We start from the raw sequence: 18,581 nt of genomic DNA on the forward strand, positions 1-18,581 counted from the left end.
CACTTTTACGTGTCCAGCCTTGGTTGTAACTTCATTGTTGCAATAAAGACTGAATTCTGGATAATGCACAAGCTGACCTCTGACTTCTGATTTGGCGGGGAAGGAGAAAAAACCACGACAGTTACAGAAATTTATGTGGAGCTGTTAAAATGAATGCGCCTTACCATAAGAACATAAGAACATAAGAACTATACAAACGAGAGGAGGCCATTCGGCCCATCAAGCTCGCTTGGGGAGAACTAAACTAATAGCTCAGAGTCGTTAAAATCTTATCTAGCTCTGATTTAAAGGAACCCAAGGATTCAGCTTGCACTACATTATCAGGAAGGCTATTCCATACTCTGACTACACGCTGCGTAAAGAAGTGCTTCCTTAAATCCAGCTTGAAATGTTCTCCCGCTAATTTCCACCTATGGCCACGAGTTCGTGTATTTAAACTAATGCTGAAGTAACTATTTGCTTGAACAGCATCCAAACCTGTTAGAATCTTATATACCTGGATCATGTCCCCCCTCAATCTCCTTTGCTTGAGACTGAACAGATTTAGCTCAAGTAACCGTTCCTCGTATGACATTCCTCTAAGACCAGGAATCATTTTTGTGGCCCTACGCTGCACCTTTTCTAAGGCCACAATGTCCTTTTTAAGATATGGTGACCAAACCTGCACACAATATTCTAGGTGAGGTCTCACCAAGGAATTGTATAATCTTAGCATTACCTCCCTTGACTTAAACTCCACACACCTGGCGATATACCTCAACATCCTATTGGCCTTTTTTATTGCTTCCCCACACTGGCGAGAATGGGACATGGAAGCATCAACATACACACCAAGGTCTTTCTCATGATCAGCTACCTTTATTTCAGTGACACCCATGAAATACCTGTACTTTATATTTCTGCTCCCTAGATGGAGTACCTTACATTTATCGACGTTAAATTTCATCTGCCAGGTATCGGCCCAGTCACTAATTAAATCAAGATCCCGCTGTAGCTGCTGAGCCACTAATTCAGTATCTGCTACACCACCCACCTTGGTGTCATCTGCAAATTTCACCAGTTTACTGTATATATTGGTATCCATATCATTTATGTAAATTAGGAACAATAGTGGTCCTAAAATCGAACCCTGCGGTACCCCACTATGAACGCAAGCCCACTGTGACATTGTGCCTCTTATAACTACTCGCTGTTTCCTATCTGTTAACCAGTTATCAATCCAGGTCGCTACGGTACCTAAAATACCAGTCGCTTTGAGTTTAAGTAGGAGCCTCTTGTGGGGGACAACATCAAAAGCCTTTTGGAAATCTAAGTAGATGACATCACAGGCCTTCTTATCATCAACTTCCTGAGTAGCTTCCTCAAAAAACTCCAACAGATTTGTTAAACAGGATCTACCTCTTCTAAATCCATGCTGGCTATCCCGCAAAATGTTATTGGAGTCCAGGTAATCTATCATTTTCTCTTTGGTTATAGCCTCCATAACTCCATAACATTACCAAATGTATTTAGACTTATAAGAACATTATAGAGCATAAAAATATTATAGGTATGAAGATTGTAATTTAAGGTTATTTGTAACCATATATAAAAATAGATAAAAACGAAAAAGAAATGCTTGATATTAACACACCATTACAAGCCAAAGTCAAATACATTTGTTTTGCTATTCAAATTTGGCTTTCAAATGTTTCTATGGACAATTTTATTGATACTGTCCTCTTCATAAGTCCTTTATTATTATTTTTTATTAATACCGTTATGTGAAATGTTAGTTAGACTAATCTAGCCCATTAGGCATTATGAAAGAAACCCGACCTTTAACATGGCCAGAGTAGCCTAGCCTACGTTTACATTTTGATGTTTCATACAATTATCTATTAATTAGCAGGTCACAGTTTTGAAACGTTTTTTCAGATAATGATCATTGTCTTGTCTTACCGAATAATATGCGCACCCTCCCTCAAATGCTGCATAATTACACACACACACATCGTGAATTTAAACTGGTTTCAGTGAAGAGAGTCATGCATCCTCATGCTGATACTGAATGCTCTAACTCACAAAACACAAAGCAGACTAGTAATAACACATTTAATCTGAATTAAGAATGCACTTGGCCTGCAGACATTTCATATGTTATTTTTAGCTCTTAACAAAAATACTATAACAAACCTCTGTGGGCATTAGAGGTATATCCTTTAGCTATCCTAGCCCCATTACCCACAGGTTACCCGCCCAGCAAGCCCAATGGATACACGCCACCAATTAAGGGATCAAATACATCATCTCTGTTTAGCTAACCCTCAGCATAATACAACCAGCGAGGGAACAGATATAAACGGGCCGTACTCCCGCCACCGGAGTGTGCAACACAGCAACTCAGTAAATAATCACCAGCACCCAACTATCACAAAAGCACAGCAAGCCAGGAATAATTCTAATTCACATTCTGTTGTCTGTCTGTTTTTTTTTCGTGAAAAGTTAGTAAATGACTAAGCTAGTGTGTTTTGAGGCTTGGATGCACATCGCGGTTCTATAATTTCACAGACCTAAAGTTAAACTCTAAAGCCACTGACCACTAGTGTATGTGTGTGTGTTTGTGCACATGAGCATGAACAAACATTTATTGAAAAAACAAATTTATTAAAATAACTAAGGCTTTATTCTGTCAATTTTGTTTTAAAATAAAGCCAGCAGATAAACGGGACGTTATAGTCCATCTGTAGTCTCGCTGCATAGTGGATGACCGCTGGCATTGTTGAATCTGGACTATGTTTCATTAACTATCAAGCAGGCTGCAGCTCAGTTACCATTATCAACTTAACATTATACTCCAGCAAGCATCTCAAATCAAGCTTGAAGATGAAGCTGGGGCCATGGGGCACCTTGTATGATGTCTTTATTAAAATAACTAAGGCATTATTCTTTAAAGTTTTTAATGTGTATTTAATGCATGATGCTACATGCAGCTTACTAGTTTCTATTGAATGTAATTAAATAATTATGTCCATCTTCTTTAAAATAACAAAAATGTATTGTAAATTCTTACATCCCTGCCTGATTCCACAGTACCTACCCCACACTTATGTGACACCCCTCCCATCCTTCCATGGCTTGTGAGATAAGAAAAGCACACTTCTGACTGCCTGGTCTATCATTTCTCTCTGAGGTTCTTCCTCAAATCCCTATGCCTAAATGCCTAAATGACTTATATCACACTCATACTAATTTAAAATTTCGCTATAACAAAACGATCCTTATACATTTTAAGAAAAAACTTAAACTACATATGTCAGGTGCTTTTTTTTTTGATTAAGCAAACTCTAAAGGCCCTCCTGTGGGTGCATTCTTGTGCGCATGTCCGATACAACTGAAGTTTGAAACATTACCAAAAACCGCTAATTTCGTTTCTTTAAAATTTAGAAGTCTATTTCTGTCTGTTTTTTCGTGATAAGTTAGTGAATGACTAAGTTAGGGTGCTTTGGGGTTTGGACACACACCGTGATCACCAACCTAAAGTCAAACTCTAAAGCCCCCGACCTCCGAGGTGTGTGTGTGTTTGTGCGCATGAGCGTGAACAAACATTTACTGAACAAAACCTTGTTTATTAAAATAACTAAGTCTTTATTCTGTTAAAGTTTTAAATATGTGTTTTTGATGCTATTTACTAAATGCTGGCTACTAGTTCCTATCCGGGGCTACGGTGCCATCTCTGGATCGAGCCTTGTTTTATGAAATCTGCAAAACTTTGCCGGTTACCTTCCATATTGGAATCTTGAAGATGTTTTTGATGTATATTGCTAAATACCATTCACTATTTCCTACAGCTATTAAATGTAACTAAATAACCGGAAGCATCTGTAACGACTGGGTGCCGGACGAGCAAGCGGGGTGCGGGAAAGCAGGATCAGAGAGATCCGAATCCAGGACAATGGGTTTATTCGGGAGTATAGGTAGACAATGGAGCAGTCGGTACACACGTCAATGACCAGACTGGGGAAACAGACTTGAGGCTAAACAGATTCAGCTCAGCTAACATCTCCTCATAAGACATTCTTCTAAGACCAGGAATCATTCTCGTAGCCCTACATTGCACCCTTTCCAAGGCAGCAATGTCCTTTTTAAGGTATGGTGACCAAACCTGCACACAATATTCTACGTGTGGTCTGACCAAGGAATTATATAATTGTAGCATCACCTCCCTTGACTTAAACTCCATACTCCTAGAGATGTAACCCAACATCCTATTATTTATTGCTTCCCCACACTGGCGAGAGTGGGACATGGAAGCATCAACATACACACCGATGTCTTTCTCATAAATCAGCTACCTTTATTTCAGTGGAACCCATAAAGTATCTGTACTTTATATTTCTGCTCCCTGCATGAATTACCTTACATTTATCTATGTTAAATTTCATCTGCCAGGAATCAGCCCAGTCCCTAATAAAATCAAGATCCTGCTGTAGCCTCTGTGCTGCTAGTTCAGTATCTGCTACACCACCTACCTTGGTGTCATCTGCAAATTTAACCAGTTCACTGTATGTACTGGTGTCAGTATCATTAATGTAAATTAGGAACTATAGTGGTCCTAAAATTGAACCCTGCATGGATGCAATGACTCTCCTGGAAAATGTTGCCTCAAGTGGTGTTGGTGGACACAGTAGCAGACAACAGCAAATGTGACCATTTTGCCCCTAGTTTTCCCAGTGTTCCTTGAGATGCAAAGAATCCCCCGATGCATTGTCTGGATGGACAGTGTGATGGCTAGACCCTCCTGAGAGACATTGCAGACAGTTTGTGAACTGTGGCAGCGGACCAGTTTGGGTCTGACAGCAGAGCAGCAACCCAAAAGAACAAGTGCAAACCCACTGCAATCATCGAACACCAGATAAATACCGGAGATGCCCCATCCATCTGTTTTTGACCTCGCTTGCTAGTGCTTACGTAGTGATAGGCAACAGAACAGAAAATCCTCAGGTAAGAGTGATGTGGCACCACGACTCCTATTAGACAGAACGAATTATTCCGTTTACCACCATGACTTGCACCATGAATATGTGTGTGATTGTGTATTAATGTTGTAAATACTAAGTGTTTACTGTAGAATGTGTGAGTTTCCATTACTGTCTACCTTGAGTGTGAGTGTGATGGTGTCAGTTTCCATGTCTGCACTGCTGCTGGTTGTCAATGGCAGGGGGCTCTTAAGTCTGACTTTCCATTTTAAAGGAGCTGTCATCTCTCTTATTTAAATTTAAATGACCCCACACATGTTTCAGTATAATGTATATTTGCAAGGGTTATAATATTCTAACCCAAAGTCATCTACTACTAATACTCCATTGTCTGTGTTTGTTAAGTTCCACTCTAGTTCCACTCCAAAAGGACACTCCGGGACAACTCTTGATTCACCTTTCGTTGAGTTTTATTTACCAACTTAGACTTGTTGGTTTCAAGTTAATCAACCAATGTTTGAACCGTCAGGTTGATAACCTACAAAGCACAGATACAGAGGTTCACCATGTCATTCTGTAAGATGTTAAAACAATACATGAGCTTTTTAGATTATATTAATTAAATTAAGGTAAACAAATGAACCATTCTAAGTATTTCAAATGAATTAATAAAATTAATCTAGTGAATTAAGTTAAATCAAATAATAGATTCCATTAAATGCTCGCTTCAAACAACAGAACAGTTAAACATCAAATGTAATAAAGACAATCAAACGTCAAACAGACAATCAAATCAAAATGAAAGCTTTTGCATTTTAGTTCTTTCTAACTAATATAACCTAATAACATTTACCAACCATTGGTGTCTTTGGAGTAAACTCTTGAGTAGAGCTTGCTGTGCTGTTCCTTGGCTTGTTTGAAGACTGAGCTACCATTCCTGTTCAGGTGTTTTCATTTGTGATCAGCAGCCATTTTGTTGGTGCATTATGGGAAATGTAGTTTTCGACGGTGGTGGCAACCTTAGACCTACTACTGTTCACTTATAACCCAACAGTGTTGGAATGGCAAAACTTGCACATTGTGCACATTGTCCTTATTTAGTCATTCTGAAAGTATGCTTCATTGCTGTGGAAACACTACAAGACAGAACAGCCAAGAAGCAAAAAATTCGTGATGTCACTGGTGTATCATTGCCAAACTGCTAATGCCTTGTTGCTTTGAGCTAAGGTAGGACTGGAAAGCTGTAGATCTGTTTACTAACAAAATCTTCGTTAATATTATAGCTTTTCAAATATTTTATATTGCATAACAAGCAACTGTTCAGGTTCCATAGTTCGAATCGATATTTTTAAAAATCTTCATTTCACTGATAAGAGTAGCATGGGCATATTGTTAGGCTGTTTGTGCACGTCGGCGCGTGTGTGTCCTTACCTGTTTGCAGATACTTCAGTATTGCACAAGATTCTTGACACAAGATTGAGCCACAATAAATCACGCAGCTAGTCTGAGCACGTTTCTTCAGATGGGTCACAAGAAAATAGCAGAAAAGGTGCAGGACTAGTCAGCCTATACCTGTACTGCTTTGCGGAAAGGCTCCCGAAAGTTTGCCTGAAAAAATATGTGTAGTACATGTACATGTGTAACAGAATTGAAGCACTCTAAACATTTATGCACATGTTTAAGATATAAGATAATCGGAAATGTTTTACGTTAAGTCTTTCCAAAACATCCATTAAAAAAACCCCACTCTACATTTAAGGATAAATACTTTGAGAGACCGGAGATTGATATAGATCTGTTCCCTGATTAAATCAGGCACTGTACTGTAAAGGTGATAAAAGTGTTCTGGATTGAAGTATATTTTGCGATACCACTTAACAGTGAAATAAATATCCTCCTGTGTCACGACGCAGATTTATGTAGGGGAAGTTGTGGGAATGGCACATTCTGATCCCAGATCGGCGCTTGGAGCCGCTCCCTCTCGGGACGGCGGAGGACAAGGCGGAGTCGACGGATGTTGCTAAAAGGAGGAAGAGGAGGGAGGTGCGCGTGAGCGACCAAGCATGAACCTTTACCTGGACGACGTTTCGGTCGGTCGCTTTAACTAGTTCCCCAGTAAACCTCGAGTTAGGCCACCTGTCGGTTAAGTGCTCCTTTTTCCAGTCGACTCACCAGTATAACTTTCCAGCAATTGACTACCTACTAAAGTAACTGTTGCACTGGTTTTCTTTTTTTATGAAGCTGTGTCGTAAGAAAGAGAAAAACTGTCAGCTGCTCGACCAACAGTTTTGTAGGTAAAACATGTGCCAGTTGGGATATCGTGATTAAGCAGCAGTTATAGAGGGTGGTTTTAGTCGACTGGGCGTTATTTGCTTGGTAACTGGAAGAGCGCTGCCCGTTGTGTCACGCCTAACCAGCTATTTGAGTTAAGAGCTAACTTAATAAAGTTTTATTTATAGTTTCACTTGATTAATTGCGTTTTTGGCTACTTTGTCAAGCGCCGTGGGGAACTCGCTAAAGTTAATAAACAGCGAAGAAGACTATGGCCGGAGCCGGTAGCGTGGAGGCGGTGAAGCGCAAGATTAAGGTGTTGCAGCAGCAGGCGGACAAGGCTGAGGAGAGAGCCGAGGCGCTGCAGAGGCAGGTGGAGGAGGAAAAGAGGACGCGAGAGCAGGTACCCACCGCCGGCACCAGGGACACAGGGCACCCCGGGCCCGGATCCTACCAGCAGCTTTCGCTTTCTTTGACTTCCAGCAGGGATTCTGTTTTACTTTGCGCCAACACATGCTTACAATAAGCTAGCAGTTTTGCGGAATTGCCGTATTAAGTCTGTGTACGCCTTAGTTGGCCCTTTAACCTCATTTCCTCGAGGGACTAGCTGACCCTGCTTTCTCTCCAAAAAACTGCTTCTGATGGATGGATTAAGTAATTGTAATAAAATGCAAACCGAGTTTGTGGAGAGTGTAATCATTGTATATTGAAATGAATTCAGAAGAAGGGTGACATTCAAGTCAAATATGTGGATCCAAACGTGTATGTTTATACACACAAAAATTAACTCTTAAATACAAACTTCGATTTGGGGTTTAGTTGGGTTTGGTGGTATATCAGGGAAAACTGAATTTGTTTTGAAATTAAAATGGAAAACAATTAGGAACAGATGTTAGAATAGCAAAACCTAAGATGCTTATTTGCACATATGTAAAATAAAAAAAAAAAATCAAATATAAATACAATAGGGTTCCAGTACTGTGTGATTGGCCCCCTACCAATCAAAATGAACCAAGTCTTTCTAAATCCCATGTTACCTACTACTTTTTTTTAAGCCCGATCTGGATTTTCTAGCCAATGCGACTTGGATGCCACAGAAAGACTAATTACTGAGGCTGTTTCAGCCTTGCTTCATACACACACATACATACACACATACATACATACATACATACATAGATAGACAGACTCTCTCTCACTATTATGATGATGTCTCAAGTGAGTTGGCACACTGGATATATTTCCAACCGATGGTCTTATCAACTGCACTCTCTCCAATGCTGGGGTAATTTATTGGGAAACAAGGTGTATTTATATTCTGTTGCTTTGTTTGGATGGGGTGATAGGAATGTCCTCCCCACTGGAGTACAGCCTGGGGGCTGTTTTTTTATTATTCTCCTCCTCTCTCCTCATGTTATTCTGTTTCTTTTCTTCTCTCTTCCCCTGTCTCCCGACCAAATCAAATGTATGTATGAAGCGATGTAGCCACATACCATAGTTATGTTTACTGTATTCTGTTTTCTCAATCTGAACTGAAATGAAGCCAGAAGGCCAAACTTAATCAAAAGACTAAACTGTGTGTTCTGATTGTATGGAAAAAAAACCTATCAACATGTACTGAAATGTTTAACAGGAGATTGTCTAAATTGACTTGAATGAACTCTTTTCTAAATTATAGTCTTCTGGTTCTAGAGTTTATTTTTTTAAATGCATTACAATGAAATTTGTTATTGTACCGAGTAGAACGAAATCAAGTAGCAATTCTTTTGGTGCGTTGACACACAGATATCCGTTAACAGTGGAGAGTGTTGAGCTGCTGAATCTGTGTGCATGCGCCGCTGTCGTAATATTGTCACTGTACAGAGTAGTGATCCCTGGGGAAGTTGTCAGGTCACTAGAAAGGGGTGTGTGGCACTCCTGGTATCTCTCTAAGAGGAGGTCCATGTCTTTAGAACTCTGGTGCCCCCTGTTTTGCTGTATGGCTGTTGGACATGTATGCAATCCAATTACCTGAGATGAAGACTGAACTCCTTTGTCTCTTTCGTGAATCCTTGGATAAAACTAGTTTGACTTTGTGTCGAATGAGCGGTTGTTCAGGGACTGCTGAATGAGGTACATTACTTGCATTGTGAGGGAGTGTCAGTTACGGCACTACAGCCATGTAGTGTGGTTCCCTGAGTGTCATCCAGCTTGCAGGATCCTCATTATTAGGGAACCAAGCAGCTAGACCAGGCCAAGGGACATCCACATAGCACCTGGCTGCGGCAGACGGGCATTTCCTGGGGGTGGAACTGGACTGTGTGTCAGCCTGGGGATTCAACAACCAGAATCCCAAGGTGTTTCGTTATCTGTTGGGTATGGCAATGTGCTGTACCAATGCTTGCTTTCTAACCTGATCTGTCCTGAGCTGACCTGAGCTCATAAAGACTAGACTGCACGATTCTGGAAAAAAAATGTGAATTGCAATTCTTTTGCACAGAATTGAGATCGCTGCTTTTTTTTTTTATACAAGAATTTTTTTTCTTAAACATTTATTGCACTCATTAAACTGCAAAAGGATACACAACAAAATGTGACTGTGCCAAACATATAATTGTTCCAGGATTGGCATATGAACTTCTGACAGCAGGAAGGAAATGCTCAAATGGTGATTCTATTATGGTAACTAAAAGTGCCAGTGAGGTACTTTTTTGGGGTGGGACTTGAAATGCTTTCTTTGTGGATTTGGTTATGCAAAACAGCCTGCTACTGAAACACAATACAACTGCCATCTTGAAAACAGTTGCAAACTCAGAAAATGATAAATAAGGTAGTAGTAGTAACAGTAGTAAATGAAGTAACCCAAGCTTTAACTGCAATGTGGTTAGAAGAACCAGAAATCGTGATAGCACAAAAAGAAAGTGTTTTCTGTAATATACAGATGCTCCTTTACTTACGAATGAGTTGCGTTCCGAACGGCCGTTCATAACTTGAAATGCAAGTCATTATTCATCATCATTTTAAGGGTATACGCAAGTACCAAGAACTAGGATGCTGGGAGAGTGCACGCTATGCTGCTGCACGGTGAGAGTATCAGCCAGAAGTGATAGTAGTAAGCCTGCCACGATAACAGATTTTATTGCAATAAACAATAATATTGCCTTTGTGAGACCATTTTCAACTGATGTAATAATAACATTAATGCAAGTACACCCTTTCAACGATCAGTAAACTTTTAATTTCTAGAGAATATTTAACACTGAGACTGGAAGACATTTTTAATATCCAAAATAAACAAACAAAACAACCAAAAGCAATAAATAAAATGGATTATGAAGACTCTGTAAACAAAATTGCCCTTAAAATATTAAACATTAGACTCAGAGAGGGAAAACAGGCAAAACTGCCAGTTAGCACTTTTGGTTTACAAAGATCCTAACTAACAACAAAACACTCCATATAAATAAAAGCAGGTGCCTCAACAGGCCATATGCAAATCTGTAGCTACTTTAGTCTAGCAAATTCCAAGCAAGAAATATAATTTATTGCCACATTTTACTTTACCGCTTATAGTGAACACGTCTGCCTGTGCGAAATTGATAATTATAATCGGATGATCATCATATCCGATTTTTTTTTTTTCTTCATGTCTTAGTCTAACGCCAGCCACAACTTGAACGAATAAGACTTCCCTTCGTATCCGTGGATGTAAGATAAGGCAATCATCTTAAAGCCTTTCTCTAATTTACTCGTTGGTACTTTGGAGAAAGATTTACAAAAGCGATGTACGTTGTTGATCATAAGTTTGGACAAGTCCTGTAAACGGCATGTCATTTTTCACAGACCGGAAATGAGTGAGCCGCATTTCCATGAACGCGGAAGCTGATGGGCAAAGAGCCCACTGGCACAAGAGTTCATGCCTCATTATTAGTGATGTGTCGTTGGCGAACAAGACAGTTCTTTGAGCTGACTCTTTTTAGTGAACGATGGGAGCCAGCTCCTGTTGAAGAGCCGTTTTATTAATGTTTATAGAATTGTCCGGGTTTTTGAGCTGCCTAAACTATGGGGCGCCGTTTGTAAAGATAGCAAACATTTTTGTACTTGCCACTTTTTCAACATTTAGTGCAATTTTCTGACATTTAGCTAGAAGTCAATGGTGTTGTGGATCATCAGGTTTTTTTGCTGTGTAAATTATGTTCAAAATTGTTCAACATATGTAAATATAAATGGCTTGTCTATATATAAATATTAAATGTAAATGTTAAATATAAATGTTAAATGTAAATATAAATATAAATGTTAAATATAAAACTTAAATGTAAATGTAAATATAAATGTTAAATATAAAACTTAAATGTAAATGTAAATATAAATGTTAAATATAAATGTTAAATGTAAATATAAATATAAATGTTAAATATAAAACTTAAATATAAATCTAAATGTTAAATGTTAAATCTAAATGTTAAATGTTAAATCTAAATGTTAAATGTAGACTCTAAATGTTGAGAACGTATGCAAATTAGCCACGTCCATTTGCGTAAAATGGGCGGTACCGACGAGAGCGCAGGTTAGGGCTGATGCAGGACAATATGGCGAATTCCGCTCACTTAGAGGCCATAGAATGTGCAGTTTTGGCAGTTGTTCGCGCTGCGTTACATGGTATTGCTACACAGCCGGGAGCAACATCATGTACACCTTCCACTGTGACATCTGAAAGCTATGAATGTATTTTGGGGCGGGAGGGGGATCGTGGTTATCGGTCACATTTCAATAACGGCAGTGCACTCATGCACATCCAGTATTAATGCCCCTACATCACCGATATCAGTAAGTTCTGACTTTAGTGACAGCTAACAGATAGGTAGCAACATCAGTCTGCAGAGTATTTTTGTAAAATGTAACGAATACATATAGGTATACATATATTTTTTATTTATGTGTATGGTAGCTTCCTGTTGGCTAGACAATATGATTTTTCATTTGCACATGAAGACTGTTGCATTAATGTTTCCCCTTCATTCCATTATTATTACTGCATACTTTTTCTGTTTGTCAGATGAAAATCACTAAACACATCACATGAAAGATAGCACGTTCGCGTGTCAGTATTGACCAATATGCATCAGCCCTAACCTGCGCTCTCGTCGGTACCGCCCATTTTACGCAAATGGGCGTGGCTAATTTGCATACGTTCTCAACATTTAGAGTCTACATTTAACATTTAGATTTAACATTTAGATTTATATTTAAGTTTTATATTTAACATTTATATTTATATTTACATTTAACATTTATATTTAACATTTATATTTACATTTACATTTAAGTTTTATATTTAACATTTATATTTACATTTACATTTAAGTTTTATATTTAACATTTATATTTATATTTACATTTAACATTTATATTTAACATTTACATTTAATATTTATATATAGACAAGCCATTTATATTTACATATGTTGAACAATTTTGAACATAATTTACACAGCAAAAAAACCTGATGATCCACAACACCATTGACTTCTAGCTAAATGTCAGAAAATTGCACTAAATGTTGAAAAAGTGGCAAGTACAAAAATGTTTGCTATCTTTACAAACGGCGCCCCATACTAAACATTAAGGACGACAGTGGCCGGAACACATTGTCTTTCAAAAAAGCCCGCTTACTAGACAGCGTCTTATTTTTAACAATCTCAAATCGGGTCACACTAATCAGTATCAGGTTAAACGAAGAGAGCGGGGGGGTTTTTAAAAAGAGCCGTTTAGGAGCCCGAAAGAGCCGGCTCTTCTTGGTGAGCTGAGCCAAATGAGCCGGTTTGCTAAAAAGAGCCGATATTCCCAATTGCTAGGGAGAGACATGAGGAAGGCAATTTTCATTTATCGACCTCATTTTAATTATCATGCAGTTAATTGATTTATCGTTTATTGCAACAGGCCAAGATGCTAGGCAGAATTGGTGCGCAGGAAAAAAAATTGATATGAACTGGCAACGGGAGCCCAATTAACACGGTTTGGACTTAGTCCTCTTCGTTCGTATGTCTGAAAGTTCTTAAGTAGGGGAGTGTCTGTACAAAGACAGCATGGTATTGGAAAATTTCTAAGTATTGCAATGTAGTTTTGTTGTAATAAATATGTGGGTATTTATAAAAAAAAAGAGTTCAACAGTTTCTCAATAACCCGTTTAGGAGTGATTTAAACAGCAAGGATGAAAATTATGATTCTCTGAGTACTAATGCAACGCTCATGTAAAAGCAGCCGAGGTGAACTTTTAAAACTGATTTATAAACATATGCTAGATAATCTTGAAAAGGAATAATTATCAAGTTTTGCTAGTTTTAATTATTTTTTAAAGAAAAGCCTCATCTTAATCTAGCTTACTGGCTAATTAAGAATTGCACATGCACAACGTGCAATACTTGTATTAATATTGCACATCAATCAGGCCTATAATATACAGCCATTTTTCGAATTCAGTACAAAATACCCTGCCTCGCGCTGTGATGTCATTCAGCGCTGGTTCCGGTTTTTACACTGGTAGAAAACCAACACCTTGAAGTATTGTACTTTTGGCACTTTTCTTGAAGTACCGAAAGTAAGGTACCTGGTGCGGTGAGAGAGTGCCCTTTAAGACAGTGTAGAATTATGGCATTCTTGAGACTCTCCGGGGAAAAGTAGGAGTGCTTGTTTTCATCCAACTTGTATAATATGATGCAGAAGAAGCATTATAATTTAGAAATGAGATTGCATAAAGGTGTGAATCGAGATCATGTGTGTTTTTGTGATTAATTGTGCAGCCCTAATAGTGGTCTTTATGTGATACACACAACTCTGTCTTTAATAACGAAACTGTGCTATTAGTTACTTAAACATGTAATGGTAAAATTTTCTGTTGACCCCTGTTAGTTTGATCAGACTTTTCATATACAATTTTCTTGCTCTGTTTTGTGGTCCTTCTCATTAGTATGAGCATCCCCAAATGCTGATCCCTCCGCATTGTCTTTGGTTGTCCCAGGTTTTCTGGTTCATTTCTGTTCTGATTGGTGTTGCTGTTTTAATTTTGCTGTAACAGCAAAATTGAATTTTTCTATGCGTGTGTAGTGTGGTTTTTCCCTTTAAAATCAAAGGTGAGAAATGAAAAGGACTTATTTGGGCAGATGAATGTAAAAAAATAATCAACTCAGATGAAATGATAGATATCCATTTCTTCAATTCAGTTTGCATTTATTCCAAAGTTTAACTCAAATAAATTAGGTTTAATTATATTGGGTATAGCATTTGAGGTATGCGGAGCACACCTGAGCTACTGGAGTGTAGATTGCTCTGAGCCAGAGGTCCCAAAGCTGACCTATGGCCCAAAAATTTTACTGCCCCTATACGACGTGAAAAATTTTGACTTTTATCAAAAACAGCACACGTCATGGTCTGGAATGTAATATATTGGAAAGCCAACATTTAACACAGTGCATTGACCTCCTGCTGCATATAGCTGAGGATCTGACTTGTTGGTCCAGCTCATCCCACAGATGCTTCACTGGCTGTCCACATGATGCATCAGAAAATGCGATTCATTGGATCAGGCAACATTCTTCCATCATCCTATGGTACAGTTCCAATGCTTTTGTACCCTCTATAGGTGCTTTTGATGGTAGGCTGGGATTAACATGGGCACTCTGACTGCAATGGCTATGCAGCCTCATACACAACAGAGCTTGATGACCTATGTAATGGTCTCGTGAGCATAATTAAATTATTCCTCTGCTTTTGCATAGTCGTCTTCTGTTGGTTCAAACCCGACAGGATAGCCTTTATTCACATTCCACATTATTGAGTCTAGGCTACCTAGCACCCTGTCAGTGGATCATGGCTTTGCTCCAAGAAGGGAATTCTCAGAAGGTACTTGCCGTAGCTGATTGTGAGTGAGCACCCCACAAGCCTTGTCATTTCGGAGATGTTCTAATGATATGGTTATAACAATTTGCTCCTTATCAGCCACTAAGGTCTTTACTCTTGCCTATTTACATTTACATTTAATTTACATAAATTATATAGATACCAATATATACAGTAAACTGGTGAAATTTGCAGATGACACCAAGGTGGGTGGTGTAGCAGATACTGAATTAGCGGATCAGCAGCTACAGCGGGATCTTCATTTAATTAGTGACTGGGCCGATACCTGGCAGATGAAATTTAACGTCGATAAATGTAAGGTACTCCATCTAGGGAGCAGAAATATAAAGTACAGGTATTTTATGGGTCCCACTGAAATAAAAGTAGCTGATCTTGAGAAAGACTTTGGTGTGTATGTTGATGCTTCCATGTCCCATTCTCGCCAGTGTGGGGAAGCAATAAAAAAGGCCAATAGGATGTTGGGGTATATCTCCAGGTGTGTGGAGTACAAGTCAAGGGAGGTAATGCTAAGATTATACAATTCCTTGGTGAGACCTCACCTAGAATATTGTGTGCAGGTTTGGTCACCATATCTTAAAAAGGACATTGTGGCCTTAGAAAAGGTGCAGCCTTTTCAAAAGGTGTAGGGCCACAAAAATGATTCCTGGTCTTAGAGGAATGTCATACGAGGAACGGTTACTTGAGCTAAATCTGTTCAGTCTCAAGCAAAGGAGACTGAGGGGGGACATGATCCAGGTATATAAGATTCTAACAGGTTTGGATGCTATTCAACCAAATAGTTACTTCAGCATTAGTTTAAATACACGAACTCGTGGCCATAGGTGGAAATTAGCGGCAGAACATTTCAAACTGGATTTAAGGAAACACTTCTTTACACAGCGCGTAGTCAGAGTATGGAATAGTCTTCCTGATAACGTAGTGCAAGCTGAATCCTTGGGTTCCTTTAAATCAGAGCTAGATAAGATTTTAACGACTCTGAGCTATTAGTTTAGTTCTCCCCAAGCGAGCTTGATGGGCCGAATGGCCTCCTCTCGTTTGTATAGTTATGTTCTTATTTCCTTGGCATTCAACATGTTGACTATGAGAACTGAATGTTATGTTACAGTGTAACATATCCCAGGCCTTGTTTTTAAGAGTCAACATTATTCGCTTCCTGTCATAATGTTTTGGCTCATCAGTGACTGTTCATATAATGTCCCAGAAAGATGGGGCTGTCTACTGAAGCAGCTTATCTTAAATTTGTAATACCTCGTAATTTAACATGAATAGCAATTGCATTTCAAAATGACCCCTATGGAGGGTTGTTAAATCAGGGTTATTTACAGTCATGAACACATTTTTTTGTGATTACACCATTAAGGATGGTATTCTTTGGGTCATCAGGTACTGCAGGTTGGTTATTAATTATAGTAGTTTAGCTCTTATTGTGGATTGGAACGTAATTCAGAAGCAGAGTTCTGTTTACAACTATTGGTTTTCCAGTAAATAATTGTTTCCTCAGAATTCAAGTGAAAGGGGTGTTTTGTCTTTATTTTTCCTGGCTGTTCATTTCTTTTCACATTGGTTTGCCTTTTCTACCATTGAAGCTTTCCTTCACAAGTTAAAAACTTAGGCATACTGGTACAAATTCCAGCTCAGACAGGCTGTCATATCTATAAAGCACTGAGAAAGGGTGCCTCATTTGAGTGTATACTAATTTCGAGCACATGAGTACTGTCAAAGAGCTAGAGAAGTTGGTGGTCATTTCAGCATAAAATGCTGATTGAATCTTCTGCCCTTTTGTCATACCAGCAAGGTAAAGTAAACTGGTTCTTCTGAGTGTGCAAGTATGTTTCATCATGCCTGCTCTGATTTTTCTGGGCAGGCTGAAGCTGAGGTAGCATCTCTAAGCAGGAGGATCCAGCTAGTGGAGGAGGAGTTGGACCGTGCCCAGGAGCGGCTGACCACCGCCCTGCAAAAGTTGGAGGAGGCTGAGAAGGTTGCTGATGAGACTGAAAGGTCTGTGCTCCCTATAGCGGAGGGATGGGTGGGGAGTGCTGATTAACTGGAACCATTATCTACAGCTGTGACCAAAGGGCCTTGAAGGACATCCAGGTCTTGTAGTCCTTAGTTGAACACACCGAAATTCTTTGGCTGGTTTCAGTGGTACTCAGCAGGATTAGAGGTTCTCTCTAGCCTATTTTAATGGACAGACGACTTTAATGGACAGTCCCCCAACACCCCCCCAAGATTTTATATAAGCTAGTGCAGGGATGCCTGACATTTTTTTAGTGTGCGATACTTTTATTCCGAAAATCTACAGAATCACAACGGTATTGTCGTCTTCCGTCGATTTGCCACTCTTGAGATAAAGCATTATCCATTAATCATCTCGCTATCACCCTGGAGACCCCTGAGGTAGTAGTATTATTTAATGAATTTATTTTGTTATAAAAGAATGCTCAGACTGGTGAGGTAAATCCAGCTGCTAAATAAGGGACTGCTACTTTCTTGGTCTGTATTTCAGGGGTATGAAGGTGATTGAGAACCAAGCCCTGAAAGATGAGGAGAAAATGGAGATGCAGGAGGTTCAGTTGAAGGACGCCAAGCAGATTGCTGAGGAGGCTGACCGCAAGTATGAAGAGGTGAGCTCTGATGCCTGCAGGCCTTGGGTAGGTCCCCCCATGGCTGAGCAGAGTGGTACTTATGTATGTGCGTGTGTGTGCGATCTCAGGTGGCTCGCAAGCTGGTCGTCGTTGAGGGAGACCTGGAACGTGCTGAGGAGAGGGCGGATTTGGCAGAAGCGTGAGTCACACAGATGTGCATATACTGTCAATACCCACAGTACAGGTGGAGATAGCAGCAGTGCAGGAGTTGCTGTTACTCCAATGCAACACTGTGCTGCACCTTCTTCATTTCCAACACAGCTACTGAAGAGTAATGCATAATGGCAGCTTCGCACAATTTTTTCCCCCAAACTATTAATAAGAATTTTATTCTGTCCCAGTTTAGCAATTTAAAAAAAACCATGTCCATGTAGTACTCTTCAATTGTTAGCAGCTTAAGTGAAGGGAAAATGTGGTTTTGTGAAAAGGAATGCTGTTAGCTGCTAACTATGCATGTTATTGAATTTGTAATGCTGTTAGTGTGGGACTTACTTGCAGGCTTTCCAGCAATTTTGAACCTGCAGTGTTCTGTGAAAATATATAGGGTATTGTCCACCCTCCCCAGTTCCTGCTATAGTGCTATACATTCGTTTCAGGAGTTTCCCCATGTTTCGCCAATAAATACTGTATTTATTTTTTTCTTGTAGCCATAGTAAGCTGACCCCTCCTCAGACAAAATTGGATGCAGTGAGAACTTTTTCGGGCCCTTTTCCACTGCACCAGGTACTGTGCTTTTGGTACTTCAGTAAAACACCAAAAGTACAGTACTTCAAAGTGTTGGTTTTCCACTGGCATAAAAACTGGTACC

General features: G+C 39.3%; 1 protein-coding gene and 1 long non-coding RNA gene across 6 annotated transcripts in view; one reads left to right on the forward strand and one right to left on the reverse strand.

The window, feature by feature from the left end:
- Positions 1–5,410: 5,410 nt before the first annotated feature.
- LOC125724492 (uncharacterized) lies at positions 5,411–5,959 on the reverse strand. The gene is made up of 2 exons (XR_007387198.1): positions 5,816–5,959; positions 5,411–5,496 (listed from the first exon to the last, which is right to left on the reverse strand). It is a non-coding gene; the product is annotated as an uncharacterized LOC125724492 (long non-coding RNA).
- Positions 5,960–6,046: 87 nt separating this feature from the next.
- The window catches only part of LOC125724481 (tropomyosin alpha-3 chain-like), a 32,500-nt gene continuing 19,965 nt past the window's right edge, over positions 6,047–18,581 (forward strand). Inside the window, exons 1-6 of one of the 5 annotated variants that reach the window (XM_049001203.1) lie at positions 6,047–6,185; positions 6,872–7,252; positions 7,457–7,632; positions 16,993–17,126; positions 17,635–17,752; positions 17,842–17,912. In XM_049001203.1, coding sequence (XP_048857160.1) covers positions 7,501–7,632; positions 16,993–17,126; positions 17,635–17,752; positions 17,842–17,912 — 455 coding nt within the window. In that variant the 5' untranslated portion in view covers positions 6,047–6,185; positions 6,872–7,252; positions 7,457–7,500. Of the gene's footprint in view, positions 6,186–6,871; positions 7,633–16,992; positions 17,127–17,634; positions 17,753–17,841; positions 17,913–18,581 lie in introns of all 5 variants that reach the window. The other 4 variants (XM_049001204.1, XM_049001206.1, XM_049001207.1 and 1 more) reach the window with 4 other exon arrangements.

Source organism: Brienomyrus brachyistius, unplaced genomic scaffold (genome assembly GCF_023856365.1).
Source record: "Brienomyrus brachyistius isolate T26 unplaced genomic scaffold, BBRACH_0.4 scaffold56, whole genome shotgun sequence".
NCBI lineage: Eukaryota > Metazoa > Chordata > Actinopteri > Osteoglossiformes > Mormyridae > Brienomyrus > Brienomyrus brachyistius.